Raw genomic sequence first — 18,022 nt, forward strand, 5'->3', positions numbered from 1 at the left:
CAATTATATAAACTGTTTTAAATATATATATATATATATATATATTTATGTATTATAAATATAAAATTTTTTTTTTTTTTTTTTTTTGGGGGGAAATGAAGAAATGTTTTATAATTTAAAATATATAACATATGGTGTTCATAAATACTATGGTATCGGTTGAATACAATAAAAAAAAGTACACATGTATAAAAAATTAAAAAAAAACACAAAACGATAAAAAAATAAAATAAAGAAATAAAAATAAGTCAATATGTAATATTTAATTATATGATACATTTATTTGCTTAATGATATGATAAATATTTTAAAATTGTAGATTTTCTAAATGTGTATTTCTAGTATTAACTTTTTTTTTTTTTTTTTTTTGAAAGTATATTTTTCTAGTAAAGAAGTATTTACATTGTTATATTGAAAAGGAGTAGTATTATTGATAAAATTTTCTGTAAAAAAAAAAAAAATATATGTATAAATATATATATATATATATATATATATATATATATATATATGTACACACCAATTGTATGTAATATATAACTATTTATATATAATATATGTATATATTCTTATATATATTCTTACACATTTTATTATTCATTTTATTTATTTTTTCTTGGGGTGTATTGTTAAAATCCTCTTTGTTATGGGATTTAATAAGATTTTTCCTAATATATTTGTAGGTAATATATTAAAGCATGGGTATAAGAAAAGGTTAATCTATATAGATAAAAGAAGGTTCAATACCTTTAACAAATTAAGTAGATCGGAAGAATCTTATGTTATAAAGAAGGCAGAAAAATGTATGAACTATGTTAAAGAGGGATATGAATTAAAGGTTGGTATGTGGTTAAGTACATGTAGTTTATTAATATTAGGGATGATAAGTATAGGTGGATATACAAGATTAACAGAGAGTGGTTTATCGATAACTCATTGGAAATTTCGTGGTATAAAATACCCAAGAAATGAAGAAGCATGGATTAAAGAATTTGATAAATATAAAAATACACCTGAATATAAGGAGGTACATTATAATATGACATTAGATGAATATAAGAAAATATTTTTTAATGAATGGTTACATAGAACATTTGGACGTGCTATTGGTCTATTTTTTTTAAGTGGTGCTAGTTTTTTTTTATATAAAAATGCTTTAAAAAAAAATATGATAAAAAAGTTATCATTTGTATTCCTATTAGGTGGATTTCAAGGTGTAGTAGGTTGGTGGATGGTAAAAAGTGGATTTGATAAACCTACAACAGAAAATAAAACACCAAGAGTGTCTCCATATAGATTGGTTTTTCATCTTTTTTGTGCATCAGCAATGTATAGTTATATTTTTCTTAATTCTTTAACATTAATTGAACTAGGAAAAATGAGAAAACTTTTTGCAAAAAGTCAAATACCTACTTGGCCAGAATTTTTAAGAAATGAATTAATGCATGAAATGTATGAAAAAAGAAATGTAACAAAAAATATGAAATTTGGAATACTTGCTTTTACACTTTTGGTTTTATCTAATATTATGTATGGTGGATTTGTTGCTGGTAATGATGCAGGATATGCATATAATACATGGCCAAAAATGATAGATAAATTTGTTCCTGATGATGTTATGAATTTTATTAAAAGTAAAAAGAAAAAATATTCTCAATTATTTGAAAATACTGCAATAGTACAATTTAATCATCGAATGCTTGGCTATTTAATTGTTTTAAACAGTTTCTTATTATATTACTATTCCAAATCATTAGCTTTAAGTAAAAAGACAAAAAGACTCTTTTCCTTATTACCACTTATTACAACCACTCAATTGATAACAGGTATACATGTCTTGGTTCATCATGTACCTATCCACGTAGCTCTTGTCCATCAATTTGGAGGTTTCTGTATTTTATCAACCCTCCTACATTTGATAAAAAAGACGTTTAAATAATCACGTGAGAATAATTACATTAATATATATTTATGTTCACACGCAAATATATATATATATATATAATATTTTTAAATATGCTTTTTTATATATATTTAATTTTTTATTGTTCTATTTTCATTTGAAATATATTTCTATTTTTTTTTTTTCTTATAAAGTATTAATTTTTAATATTCCACTATTCCTATTTTGTCAATATATTTGAATATATACAAATATATATATATATATATATATATATATATATATATATTTTTAATATATATTTATATATTCATTTTTCTATATAAAAATTAATTAAAAATTTAAGAATTTTTTTATATTTTTTTTTAACTTAGTATGATATGATATTTCATTCATAAATAGTTTTATTATAAAGATTAAAAAATTCAAGAATTAAAAAAAAAAAAAAAAAAAAAAAAAAATTGGAATTTATATTTTTATACATTTTTTTATTTATGAAACAAATTATTAAAAAGAATATACAAAATTTTATTTTTTTTGTTTCCTCATATATTACAATATATAACTATTATAATTATATGTTTAGTCCATTTGCAGCTACACATATATATATATATATATATATATATATATATATATATATATATTTATAATTATTTATTTATTCAGTATCATTTCAGCTTGACTTTCTTTTTAAAAAATGAATCTATCATGAGTTGATTTCTTGGGGTTTGTTGTAAAGGATGTTTTTTACCTTTTGCGAATGTTTCATTTTGTTGTATTATTTTTTTATTAGTTTCTTCTTCTTTCATTTTTTTTAATTTATCAGATATATCTTGAGGTGTAATTTGTTCGCAAAGGGATATGCATATAAATCCTTTGATAATTTGCCAAACGAATGTTCTTAAATTATGTGCATTGAATTTATAATGTTTCTTATTAAATTCTATTAAATAATTATCTACATATTTTTTGTATTCATTATATTTATGTATTTGTCGTTTATTTTCTTTCATTAATGTATAGATAAAATTTGTACTAGAAATATGATTATTATTATTATTATTATTATTTTGATATGATTTATATTTGTCTAATAGATCTTGTTCTATACATTGGGAATAGTCTGGGAATACAATTTTATTTTCTATTATATAATTGAATAAGATAATACACTTTAAATTATAAAATTTACGTACTTTGTTAATGTTAGGTTTGTAATAATAAATATTATTTTCATGTAATTCATCACATACATATTTCAATCTTTCCTTTATATTATTTACATTATTTTTTAAAATTAATAACAAATTTTTTGTTACATCTTTTCTCAATTTTATATTATCTTTTATAATAAATATTAAATAATCTTCTATGCTTGTATAAGTATTATGTGTATAATTATTATATATTATTGATATAAATACAAATAGGGCATCTATTGGATAGCAGTAATATCCACAATCATTTTCTATAGTATAATTATTTAGAAATAATGATATATAATTCTTATTAATTTTTTCACTTTCATAACGTATTGTTTCAATTTTGGGATTATAATAATTTCTTTCTAATAAAAATAATTCATTTGTTTCCTCATTATAATGATAAAGTACAGTTTTTGAAGGTTCTGATATACTTGGTAATTTTATAAAGAAATAATTTTTAATAGTAACTTTGCCATCCGTTTTTTCATTTATTTCACTTAAGCTTGAGCAAAACAGGTGAAATAAAAACACATTTTTATCATCATTCATTTTAATATATTTTCTCCTTTATATTATAAAACAGGAAATATATATATATATATATATATATAATATGCTATTATATTATTTGTTATAAAAAATAATTATTTAGTTAATATCTTTTTTGCTTTTTTTTTTTTTTTAAAGTCATTATTTATATGATGCCTTTTTATTTTTTATATAATATCATTATGAATTTTGCCATACATCTTAAAAAAAATATATATGTATATTATATATATTCATGTGAACATTAGGAGGTACGAATCTTATATATATATATATATATATATAATATATATATGAATAAATTGTATTGTATACATATAAAAGCATGTACTTGTATAAATATATATATTTATAATAAAAAGTTAATTAAGAAATTAATTATAAAAACGTATATGAAATATAACAAACCATAGGAGAGTCACAAATATATTTATCCCTTAAAAAAAAACTTAACGGAAAGATAACGAATAAGAAATATATTAATATAAAAAAAAAAAAAAAAAAGACGTATAAATAACATAGGGGAAATATTTTACTAATTGTAAATTTTAGAACACATGTCTCTTTTTGAATTATAATAAATATACATATATATTATATATTTTTATTCATTTGTATAAAATAAGAGTGTAAAAAAACATAATTGTGTTCCTTTTTAATTTTTAAAAATATGATCAAATAAATAGAATTTATTTTTATATTTACATGCAAATGGCTATATTAAAGTATAATAAGTTTAGAATTACACATAGGTAAGTTATTTATGTTAAAAAATATATAAACCACATATAATGTAAGTTTTATATTATGTACAATATGTAAAAATATATATAATATATATATATATATATATATATATATATATATAATTTATGTGTATATATAATTTTCTTTATAACAAAAGGAGTTTCTTATAAAATTCATTTTAAATTGAGAAAGATACTTAAGAAGAAAGAAATAAATAAAGAATCATGTTTTGTTGAAAAAAATTGTTGTTTTCATATGAACTTTTGATATATACATAAATTCTTATTATTTAAATTTATAAATCATTCTATCGTTAAGATGACAATTCAACAATAAAATTATTCTGTCATACTCTATTTTTTTTTTTTTTCTATTATTCATACCTTAAATAAAATAAGCATATACAAGAATCATCTATTAATATAAGACACAATATTAATATTGTTCAATTTTTTTTTTGTTTTATATAAGAATAAAAAAATTATGAACGGTGCAGGAAAAATTGTAACATTTAAAAAAAAAAAAAAAAAAAAAAGGTTGAATATTACATGTATTGTACAGGTAATGTTAAAAATGTCTTCTTTTTAATACTTATGTAACTGTATACATTTTTTTTTATTATATATGGTGTTTTTAGTAGATATTATTAAATATAAAAAAGAAATCAGTACAGTGGATATAAAAATACATACATATATATGTATATATATATATGTATTTTTTATATTGAATGATTATATATAAATCTATACACTTTGGATCTTATCTTAATCTCATAAAACCGCACACACATAAAATTTGCATTAACATGCACAGTATGATCATATAATAATAAAGTTAAAAAGGTTTTTATTTATTAATCTTTATATGAAAAATAACAATTTGGAAATGAGGATAATATGATGTATTATACATATATTTGAAATGGTAAAATTATATAAATATGTTCTGCACACAAATAAGTGTTTGAAGTAAGTTCACAAAATGATAAATTACTTCAAGGCATAAAAACACTATCAACATTATATAAGAAGGTTGTATAGCTCTTTTTATGTATATAAGTAGATGATCATTTAACATATAGACAAAATAAAATACATTTAATATATAAGAGAACTTATATATATATATATATATATATATATATATATTTATTTATTTATTTATATATATTATTGAGGGCTTTAATTTTATATATTTTTGATATGGTCATGATTTTGTGGAAAAATATATAGATATTCTTGAATTACACATTCATTTTATTATTTTTATTTCTTTTTTTCTTTTTTTTTTTTTTTTGTCTGATTTTATTGTTTTCTTTCTTCTTTTCTTTTTTATTTTTTCTTTTTTGTTACTTTAATTGTAATGTTACTCTATTGTAAAATTAAACAAAAAAATTTATATTATAACATTATACTTTACACATAAGGAAAATATTTTATATTTATAATATATGTTTGTTTGTGTCTTTTAAATTTTGTTCAAATAAAAAAATATATTTATTATATATTTTTAAGTAAGATTTAATATAATATAGAGATATTTCCTGTAGGGAATTTATAACATGGGAAACATAACAAGCGAACAAAAAAAAAAGCCGCTCATGTTACATGAGTTAAGTACAAAAATAGGGGACTACCGAACTATATATGAGGTATAGACATAGAATATTAAATAAATATAAACAAAAAAAAAAAAAAAAATTAAGAAATAAATGTATTAATTTAAATATAAACAGGGGTAAATACATAAATATATATACATATATATATATATATATATATATATATATATATATAATGTTTTCCATACTTAGGGAGATCCTGAAATGTTGGAAGACCCGGATTTTCCTCATAAAATGATGACTGAAGCATTAAATAATAACAACACAAGTAAATATATCATCTAAAAAGAAAAATTTGAAAAAAAAAAGTATATAATGTTAAAAGAATATTTATTCCTATATTTGTATAAAATTATATAAGATAGCATTATGTATGAAAATATTATGTATATAAATATATATATATATATATATATATATTTTTTTTTTCTAGTTGATGGGACATCTGTGCAAGGAACTTTTGTTTATTATCCTAACAAAAGAAAAGCTAAAATGTGGATAGGGAATTATAAAATATTAAATCCTGAAGATATATTATGTGCTAATGTTGCAGAAAAAATTGGGATAACAGAAATGGAATGGAAAAAATATATAAAAAGGAAAAAGAAAAATGAGGTATATATATGATATGTTGATAAATAAATAAAATATATAATAATGTTTATTTTTTTTTTTATAACATATTAAAGAAATATATAATATAATTATTTTGATTATCAAATAATTATATATATTTATATATTTATATTTTCAGAATGATGAAGTAATGAAAAAAAATGGAAATATAGGATATAATGAAAATCCCTTGGAAGAACCATCAGTATCACTAAATGACATAATAAAAAAAGATAATAATAATTATAACATGAATACTAATGATAATATAACAAATAATCTTAATAGATATATGAAAACATTTAACCAAAATAAAAACCATCCATATAATATATCGAATAAGAACAATTCAAATATATATGCGTCTACTCACGAATCAAATACTAAAGATGATATTCTAGTTAATCAATTACAAAATAATATATTAAGCAACGAAAAAGATAAAGAAGAAAAAAAGAAAAAATCTGAATCAAGAAATAGCTATATTGATAAATTAAATGATGAAATTACAAATATCAGAGAAGACCAAGAAAAAATAATTAAACAAGAGTGTAAAAATATTTATAAATATACAAAGTCCAATTATCCTCAAATGATTATTCCTCAAGAAGATGGATCCTTCTTAATAGAAAATGTAGACCCAATAAAATACAATAACAAAAAAAAATTGATCATCCAAGAATTATTAAATGAACATGAAAATAGATTTCAATCTCAAGTATCTAACTTAAAGAAAAAAATAAATAAAAAAGGATATACCAACTTGTCATCTATGAGTACAAAAGACAGTTTAGGGTTACCTCATATAAAAAATAAAGAAACAAATATATCAAAAAGAAATATATATTTAAATAGAACCCTAGTAAAATAAGAAATATGTGTGTATGAATTATCATAAATGTGGAGATCATATTTGGAATTATGATTTATATAGAAATTGTTCTATTCTTTCTAAATACAACAAGAAAAAAAATTATATACATATATATATATATATATATATATATATTTATTTATTTTTCTTTTAATTTCCATATTGTGTTAATTATATTTCTATTTTCTTAATTTATCCATTAAATTATATTTAAAAAAAGAAAAAAAAGGAAGATAAAGTAGTTGTTTTCTTCTTCTTTTTGTTTATTTTTATTTAATTTTAATTTGTTTTCATTTTATTTTTTCGTAACTATTATTATACATGAGTTAATTATATATCAACATTTTTCAAATACATTGTTATTATACATATATAGATAGTTATAATATAAAAATTATAAAAGAATATTTAACTTATAAGAAAGCAAAATTTTGTATAAATTATTTTCTTTTTACCGAATTATGAACAACAAAATCATATATGTGTTTATATTTTTACAAGAAATTAATTGAAAATATATATATTTTTATTTATTTATTTTATTTTATTTTTCTACAAAATAAATGGTAGCATGAAATTTTAGTCATATAATAAATATTGTACTTTAATTTTTTTTTTGTTTTTTTGTATATGTTGATTGAATTATAAAATAAGTATTACAAAGTTAATAATATAACACATTAATAAGTATATAAAAATGAAAAGTAATATATGTATATAGGTTTACACGTTTTTGGTTATATGCATATATGTTCAAAAAAGATTTTCCCTTTTTGGAATTTATAAGGTAAAAAAATTGTTTGAATTATTCAATATAAATTATATAAGATATTTTACATAGATGAATGAATAAATAAATAAATAAATATATATATATATATATATATATATATATATATTTATTTATATTTATGTTTGTGTTTATGTTTATGTTTAATGTTGATTATATTATCCCCAGTTAGAAGAACCAAAGGGAACATTCTTATAATTCTTAGGATAATAATAATAAGTATTACATGGAGGAAGTATAGATACCGAATTAGTTAAATATTCATCTATTTTAGAAGCTACATCTCTTCCTTCTGCAATTGCTTGTACTACTGTACTAGGTCCTATTCTACAATCTCCACATGCAAATATATTTTTATGATTAGTTTGATAAATTCTATTGTTTGTTTTTATGCAATTATAATTATTAAGTTCAATTTTTATATTATCATTTTCCCATATGGAATCATCTGTTTTTGAAAATCCCAATGCTAAAATGACTACATCAGCTTTATAAATTCTTTCAGTAAATGGTATATCAAAATATTCATTATGATCCTTTATTATTTGGTAATTCTGAATAATATCATTTTCTGCAGGAGAAGAAGAAGAATAAGAACTTGCTGTTGTTGTTTCTTGAGTTGGTCCTTTTGAAATACTTTTAATACTTTTTAATTTATTTGTTTTAGATAGATGTTTCTTTAAATCTATTTTGGATGAATTATTACGATGATTATCCATATAATTATTATATAACATTTTATTATTTTGTTTCATTTCACTTTTTGAGTTTTTTTTTAATTTTACTCTTATAGCTCTAATTCCAGAAACTCTTTTAGGGTCTTTATTAGATGGGATGAATTCCAAACTCCTCACACAAAATTCTCTTGGATCTCTACCTTGTATAATGATAGCTTCCTCATGTGAATATTCAACTTTGAAAATATTTTTTAATCCTGGCCACCAATATTCTGATGTATTCATAGGAAGAATTTCTTGTCGTGTAAATTGTAACACACTGGACGCACCCATACGAATAGCTAAACTGATGCAATCTACTGCTGTTTTTCCTCCACCTAATATGATAACATGTTTTTCAGATACATCTATATAATTATCGTCTGTCATATCTGATTTTGTTAATGATATTTGACATGATGTTAAGAAATCCATAGCAAAATAAATATTATTTAAATTAGCACCTGGAATATCTAACTTTCTAGGAATTTTATAACCAGTAGCTAAAAGTATAGCATCATATTCTTTTACTAAATCAGATAATGTTATATCTACACCTACATTTACATTATTTTTCATTAAAATTCCTTCTTTTTTCATTAATATTAATCTTCTCTCTAAAATTTTTTTATCTAAACGTACATTTGGTATTCCATTCATTAATAATCCTCCAAAATATTCATCCTTTTCAAAAACAGTTACTTCATGCCCAGCCTTGTTTAATTGTTGTGCTGCAGTTAATCCCGCTGGTCCTGAACCCACAATTGCCACCTTTTTTCCAGTACGACTAATTGGTATCATTGGTTGTATCCATTTTTTAATGAATCCATATTCAATAATAGATAATTCAATAAATTTTATTGATACAGCCTTCTCATTTATACTTAAAACACATGCATCTTCACAAGGTGCTGGACAAACACGACCGGTAATTTCTGGAAAATTATTGGTATCTAATAAACGTTCTAGTGCTTTCTTCCATTCATTTTCATATACTAAATTGTTCCAATCAAAAATTCTATTACCTAAGGGACAGCCACCACCACTCGAATTAGGATAATGACAAGTTGGGGTACCACAATCAACACATCTAGAAGCTTGTGTTTTTAATAATTGATTATGTAGTTTACTTTTAACGTTTATAGGTACGATAATTTCGGAATAATCTAATACTCTACTACTAATATCTTTAAGTGGATGAGATAATCTTTCATATTCTTTAAATCCTGTAACTTTATTTGGATTAGCAACTAAAAAAGGTTTCGTAGAACTGATGCTTGAAGCATTTCCATAATCTGATGAAACCCTAGTCATATCACTAATTTCGGTGTCTACACTATATTTCTTTATTTTACCATCACCACTTGTTTTAGCATATTGAGATTGTGAATAATTTGATGATTTGTTAACATACGTAGTATTGGTAACTTCAGAAATGACAGTGTTGTTTGTATCATCACCATTAATATCATTATTATCATCTTTATTTATATGTATGTTACTAATGGTATTGTTCATATTGTTCATATTGTTCATATTGTTCATATTGTTCATATTGTTCATATTGTTCACATTGTTTACATTGTTTACACTGTTTACATTGTTTACACTGTTTACATTGTTCATATTATTCATATCATTTGTATTACTTATATTTTTCGTATTATTTGCAATACGTATGTCATTTTCATCCTTTTGAATATTTACCATATTAGCTGTTTTTCCTCTTGCACCCAATTTATACCCCGAAAAATCACATGAATTAGACACTTCTACATATTCATTATTTTCATTTTGCTTGTTCATTAAGTGTACCCCATTAATTTTATTATAGGCTTTCATAGAATTCGAAATATTAGAAACATCATAATTATCCGTTGGATATAAATATTTTTTTAAGGTGTAGATATTTGGACTTAGTTGTTTTTGATCCATATGAATATAATCATCTGTTTCTCTAATAATCAATTTTTCAATAAACTTATTTGAATTTAATGATTTCAAATGTAAATCTAATAAATATTGTTCATTAAGAATATATTTTTTTATCATTTCTTTTGATTTATCATCTAATTTTTCAGGAAAGGTATTTTTAAAATCTGAAAAGGCATTACATTTGAAAGGAATTTCAGAGAATCGTCTCCATTTTCTATTATTACTTCTGCAGAGTTCTAGATTATGTATAAATCTTTCAAAATCGAAAAATTTTTTTTTCTTAATATTTTGTTCTTCATTATTTAAACTATTAAAATCATTGGACGAATTTTTTATACTTAATAAATTTCGACTATGTTGTTCTTGTAATATATCATAAATAATTAATCCATCTACACTTCTTAATGCTAAAGATTTGGATAATCCTGATATATCATCAGTAATAGTTGTAAAGAATTGCATAGCTTTTTTATACATATGTTCTGGTTGATCTACACTTTTTAATAAGGAAGCCCAATCATCTAAAATAGCAGCTGCTTCTTCATTACCTGTTTTAACAAATTCAATACAAGCTTCGGTTAAAACTCTTTTAATATCTCTAGGTATAATTTTAGTAAAACGTTGTAAATTTTCATCAAAATTTTGTAATAACATTTTCGCAGTATATGAATTAGTTCTTTCATAATGTTCATGTAATAATTTTTCTAAAGTCATTTTTTCATCCATAGTCTTACAAACTTTCAAATCAACCATTTGATGATTTACATTTTTCTCATTTATATCTAATACATATGCTATACCTCCACTCATTCCAGCAGCAAAATTACAACCAATTTCACCTAACACTACTACTATACCTTTTGTCATATATTCACAACCATGACTACCAACACCTTCTACAACAGCAATTGCTCCTGAATTTCGAACAGCAAATCTTTCACCTGCTCTTCCAGCAAAAAATGCTCTTCCTTTTGTAGCTCCATATAGAACAGAATTTCCAGCTATAACATTTTTTTGACATTCGTTTATAAATAAAGCGTTTTTTGGAAAATGTACTGATATTATACCACCTGATAAACCTTTACCTACAAAATCATTTGCATCTCCTTCTAATTCAAAATTTACTCCATTCGTTAAAAATACACCAAATGACAATCCACCTGTACCTCGAAATTTCACATTTATGGTATCAATTGGTAATCCTTCTTCTCCATATTTTTGTATTATATGATAACTTAACATGGCACCAACCGCTCTATCTGTATTTTTAATAGGCATTTTAATATTTACAGGTGTACAATTTAATAAGGCAATTTTTGATCTCCTGATTAATTCTCTATCAATTACATCAGATAATTTATGATTTTGAGTTTCACAACAAAATATAGGAATTGGTTTTACTTTTTTCTTTTTTAAATGAATTTTTTTCTTTATTTTCTTAGTATTCTTTTTATTAATATTATTATTATGGTTGTTCTTATTTATATTATAAGAACCCTTTTCTTTATATTGATATTTATATATTATGTTCCTATTCATACTTTTTTTTTTTTTTTTTTTCTTCTCTTTACTCTTTTGTCCTTTCTTGTCATTATTATTTGGATATTCATCTTTAACATTATTATTATCATCATAATTATGGTTAGTATGATTATCGTTTCCACAATTTACATTATCTACATCATCTGCATTATATGCATTATGTACATCATCTACATCATCATAATCATCTACCTCATCTTCATAATCATCATAATCATCATTATCATCACTATCATCATTACCATCATTAACATCATTATCATCACTATCATCACTATCATCATTACCATCACTATCATCACTATCATCACTATCATCACTATCATCATTATCATTATTATAATATTCGTCGTTTTCTTCATCTATGTCATCAATTTGATCCATATCTTCATTTTCATCATTATCTATATTTTCCTCTACATCACTCTTATCCGTTTGTTCTTGCTCATTATTGTCGTTCTGATCACTTTCATTTTCCGCATCTGCTTCATCACATTCTACATTTATGAAATATTCATTTTGTCCATTAACCCTTTCTATAGTATGCGCTTCTTTCGAATTAATTTTATAGTTTTTAATAGTATTAAAACTTTCATTTATTAAGACGTGTTTTTTATTCTTCATTTTTTTTTTAATCGAATGTAGACCAGCTTTGGTATTTTTTTTATGCTTTGAAGCAGAGTACAAAGAATTTGTATTATATTTCTTTTTTTTATTTGATATATTTTTATATCTTTTATTCTGATCATCTTTCATTTCATCCTCTGCATAATATTTCCATCCAGGAAATAAAAGTTTCGAAAAATCCAAGAGTTTCCTTTTTTCATCATATTTCAAATGATCTTTTTTTTTTAACAAATCAGATCTACCTATAATTTGAGAAAATTTTCGGAATCCCATACTAGCCAAATATTCTCGAACTTCCTCAGCTAACATAAAAAAGAAATTAACAATGTATTCAGGTTTTCCAGCAAATTTTTTCCTTAATTCAGGATCTTGTGTACATATACCAACAGGACAAATATTCAAATGACATTTCCTCATCATAATACAACCTAATGATATTAATGGTTGAGTAGAAAAACTAAATGATTCAGCACCTAATAATGCTCCTAAAATCACATCTCTTCCAGTTTTTAGTTGTCCATCAATTTGTAAAATAACTCTTTTTCGTAGTTTCGATTTACATAAGGTTTGATGAGCTTCTGCTAAACCAATTTCCCATGGTAAACCTGCATGCTTAATTGAAGTCCATTTAGAAGCACCTGTACCACCCGATGTTCCACTTATTAAAATTTGTTCGCAATTTCCTTTAACCACCCCTGATGTTATAACACCAATACCTAACTTCGATACAAGTTTCACTGATATTTTTGCTTCTTTATTTATATTTTTCAAATCATATACCAATTGGCCTACGTCTTCAATAGAATACATATCATGATGTGGTGGAGGAGATATTAAACCAACTCCTGGAGTACTTCTACGAATAGAAGCTATTTTAGAACTTACCTTATAACCTGGTAATTCTCCACCTTCTCCTGGTTTGGATCCTTGTGCTACTTTTATTTGCAATTCTTGTGCATTTACTAAACTATATGCAGTAACACCAAATCGAGCTGAAGCAATTTGTTTTACGGCAGAATTTGTATTTATTTCATTATTAGCTGTTTTTATTCTTTCTTCTGCTTCTCCTCCTTCTCCGGTATTTGATTTTAAACCCATACTATTCATAGCAGTAGCTACAGTAGTATGTGCTTCTTCTGATAAAGATCCAAAAGACATAGCCCCGGTACAGAATCTTAATAATATTTTATTTACTGGTTCTACTAAATGAATATTAATTGGTTCATGTTTCTTTTTTATTTTATTATATGATGGACATTTTTTATAATTAATTTCTAACTGTCCTCTAATTTCACAATGATTAATCAATTCATTCTGTAATTCAGAATATTTTTTATAAGTATCTTTATTACCACTTCTTGTAGCTTTTTGTAATAAACTAATAGTTTCAGGATGATTCATATGTAGTTGAGATTTGCCTATATTTCTAAAATGATATTCACCATAATCATCTAATTCATCATTTGCATCTTTTAAATTCAGTGTTAAGATTCTCTTTGGATATGCAAGATAAAATATATTTAATATTTCTTTTTCAACAAATTCAAAAGTCACTCCACCAATTATTGAATCACATACATTTATAAAACATTTTTTTAATATTTCATCTGATATTCCCAAGGGTTGCATTAAACCACAACCTTTATAACTTGGTAATGTAGATATTCCATTTTTAGACATTATTTTTAATATACCATAATTAGCTGCATGTCTATAATTACTTATCATCTGGTTATTACTTAACCTTGCTTCATTATCAGCAAATTTAATGAACTGTAAACTCTCATATAATATATATGGATAAATACAATCAGCACCAAAAGATAAAAGAACAGCCAAATGATGAATCTCAAAACAGTCTCCAGCTTTAACAATTAATGAACATTTTGTTCTTAAATTTTTACTTAATAAATATTTATGTAATGCACCTACAATTAATATAGAAAATATGGGCACCCTCTTTTCATTAACATTATTATGTGATAAAATGATTAATTGACATCCTTTTTTTATAGCATTTTCAGCTTTAGAATTAACGCTATCAATAAATTTAATTAAATATTTAGATGATATATGCTTTTTCTTAGTATGTTCCTCTTTTGCTTGTTTTGTTTTACACACATCCAATTTTGAAGGATCTTCAGAATTCCTATTACTAACAATATTGTTGTGAATGCTTTGACTAGGGTCACCATCTTTATTAGGTGAATAATTACTATTTACGTTAATCATCATGGATTGTAATTTATCCAAATCTATCGTCATATCAATAATAATATGTGGAAAATCAGGTAATTGAAGTAACATATTATATAAAGCTTCATTTAATATAGGGCCATTTATAAATATACGATGACAATTAACATGACTATATTGTAACAAATCTCCTTCTTTTCCTAGATTACTCATTAGAGACATAATATTCTCTTCTCTAATAGGATCTATAGCAGGATTGGTAACTTGTGCAAATGTTTGCTGAAAATAATATAATAAATTACGATGCAAATAACTTAAAAATGGAAAGGCTGTATCATTCCCCATTGAACCTAATCCATCAGCTGCATGTTTAACCATTGGTGATATGATCATATTAAAAGCATCATATGTATATCCAAATGCTTTTAATTTTTTAATTAATGATTCATCATAATAATAATCTATATCATTTAAACATGTTTTATTATTACTAATACTAAGAGTACTACTATTATTTTTAATATTAATATTATTATTATTATTATTATTGTTGTTGTTGCTGTTGTTTATATTTGTATTATTGTTATGATAATAATTGTCTTTATTCAATATAGCACCATACTTATATGCATTCATACGAATATTCTCCATATTTGTTACTGGTCTAATTATATTATCCATATGTATAGAATAATGATCTATCCATTTTTTATATGGTCTTTCTCTTAAAAACTTACTCAATACTTCTTCATGTCTTAAAAATTTTTTTTCCTTAAAATCTACTAGTACAACTTTACCAGGATAAACCGAACCCTTATGAACAATTTTGTCATATGATAAATCAACTACTCCGGTTTCGCTAGATAAAACAAACAATCCATAATTAGTAATACTATATCTTGCTGGCCTTAACCCATTTCTATCTAATGAAGCACCTACTTTATATCCATCTGTAAATATAATTAAAGCTGGTCCATCCCATGGTTCCATAATACAGGTATGATATTCATAAAAAGCTTTTTCTAATGGACTTATATTTGGATCTTTTTGATATGCTCTAGGCATTAACATCATGACTGCATGTTCAATTTCCCTACCTGTCATAGTAAGAAAATCGATTGCATTATCAAATATAGAAGAATCAGATGGATAACTAATAGCGCCTTTGGTTTTTTGTGATTCTCCATGTTTAATTTGATTTTTCATAGACTTTCTAAAAGCTTTATTATTTTTTTCTTTCAAATGGTTCATTAAATTTTCTTCACTTATTTTATCTACATCAGAGGAACTTTTGGAGTCATCATTTACATTACTTAAAAATTCTGAATTACTATTAATATCAGAATTCATATATTCTCTTTTAATATTATAATGAATAGCTGAACTATTATAAGTATAATCCTTCTTCAATTTTAAAAGTAAATTTCTTCTAGACTTTTTTTTCAATCTATTTTGTGTTAACATAATATCTTCAAAAGTATCTCTTTTTTGTATTATTTCATCATCATTATCATATATGATATAATTTTCTTCATTTATTGGTCTTAGATCTTTTATGGATACTGATTTGAAACATGCAGGAGTTTTTGCTGATTCCATACGTTCTTGAAATAAAATAGAATTAACACTGATCGTATTTATTTCTCCATTGTGGCATATTCTTCTAAAAGGATGAGCAGCATACCATGTAGGTGATGTGTTAGTTGAAAAACGTACATGTACCATAGCTAAATAGGATGTAAAATTTTCACTTAATAAATCTTCGAAATATAAATATATTTGTGATGGTGTTAATAGTCCTTTATATACAATAGTTCTAGATGAAAAACTACAGAAATACATATCATTATGTCTAACTAATTTTTTTCTTATAAAGAATGATAATAATTCAATATCATCTGGTAATTCATTTAATTTCAGATTACTATCATCTGTAAAATTTATATCTGAAAATGGATATATATTGAAATCATCATAATTTTTAAAAACTGATCTTTTACAAACAAACATTTGAGCAATGAAAGGTTCACTTTTTTTAACACTACAACTAATAACATCACGTCGAACAGGTATAGGAGATCTCCATCCTAATACGACTAATCCATGATTATATACTTCCTTCTCAATTTCATGGTATAAAAAAAGTCTTCTTTCTTCATTCTGTGGTAAAAATATTTGAGCAACAGCATATTCTCCTTTTTCTGGTAATAAAAAAGGTAATTGACAAGTATCACTTAACATTTGAAAGTATTCATGTGGTATTCCAACTAAAATACCAGCACCATCTCCATTATTTCCTTGTACACCACCTCTATGACTTAACCGCAATAATATTTGTAAAGCTTTCTGTATCACATTTCTAGAAAACTTCCCATTAATATCAGCTACTACACCCACACCACAAGCATCCTTTTCATTCCTACCATCATAAAGTCCTTTATTATCTATATTTTCTTTCCCCATTGAATATATAATTTTTTTTTTTTTTTTTTTTTAATTAATTATTATATATAAGAATAGGAAACTATAATGAGAAAAAATTAAAACATAAAAAAAAAAAATATATATATATATATATATATTTATATTTATATAATATGGAGAAATGATAGAAACATACAAATTTATAAATATATATACAGAAGTTAATTTGAATTAATTAAATTGTTAATAATAACAAATGTAGAAAATGTGTA

General features: G+C 23.0%; 4 protein-coding genes across 4 annotated transcripts; 2 read left to right on the forward strand and 2 right to left on the reverse strand.

Annotated features, from left to right (window-relative positions):
* Positions 1–646: 646 nt before the first annotated feature.
* Positions 647–1,939, forward strand: PRSY57_1434300 (cytochrome c oxidase assembly protein, putative; the record flags this gene model as incomplete). The annotated part of the gene is made up of 1 exon (XM_012909942.1): positions 647–1,939. The coding sequence occupies one exon, from the start codon at positions 647–649 to the stop codon at positions 1,937–1,939; it is 1,293 nt and encodes a 430-aa protein (XP_012765396.1).
* A 635-nt stretch (positions 1,940–2,574) lies between these two features.
* Positions 2,575–3,660, reverse strand: PRSY57_1434400 (ribonuclease H2 subunit B, putative; the record flags this gene model as incomplete). Its single annotated transcript, XM_012909943.2, has 1 exon — positions 2,575–3,660. One exon carries the CDS (start codon positions 3,658–3,660, stop codon positions 2,575–2,577), a length of 1,086 nt encoding a protein of 361 aa, XP_012765397.2.
* Positions 3,661–5,971: 2,311 nt separating this feature from the next.
* PRSY57_1434500 (hypothetical protein) lies at positions 5,972–7,517 on the forward strand (the record flags this gene model as incomplete). Its single annotated transcript, XM_012909944.1, has 4 exons — positions 5,972–6,061; positions 6,224–6,299; positions 6,465–6,646; positions 6,786–7,517. 4 exons carry the CDS (start codon positions 5,972–5,974, stop codon positions 7,515–7,517), a joined length of 1,080 nt encoding a protein of 359 aa, XP_012765398.1.
* Positions 7,518–8,468: 951 nt separating this feature from the next.
* PRSY57_1434600 (NAD(P)H-dependent glutamate synthase, putative) lies at positions 8,469–17,789 on the reverse strand (the record flags this gene model as incomplete). The annotated part of the gene is made up of 1 exon (XM_012909945.2): positions 8,469–17,789. The coding sequence occupies one exon, from the start codon at positions 17,787–17,789 to the stop codon at positions 8,469–8,471; it is 9,321 nt and encodes a 3,106-aa protein (XP_012765399.2).
* Between the last annotated feature and the right edge of the window lie 233 nt (positions 17,790–18,022).

The sequence above is a fragment of the Plasmodium reichenowi genome, chromosome 14 (genome assembly GCF_001601855.1).
Source record: "Plasmodium reichenowi strain SY57 chromosome 14, whole genome shotgun sequence".
Classification (NCBI taxonomy): Eukaryota; Apicomplexa; class Aconoidasida; order Haemosporida; family Plasmodiidae; genus Plasmodium; species Plasmodium reichenowi.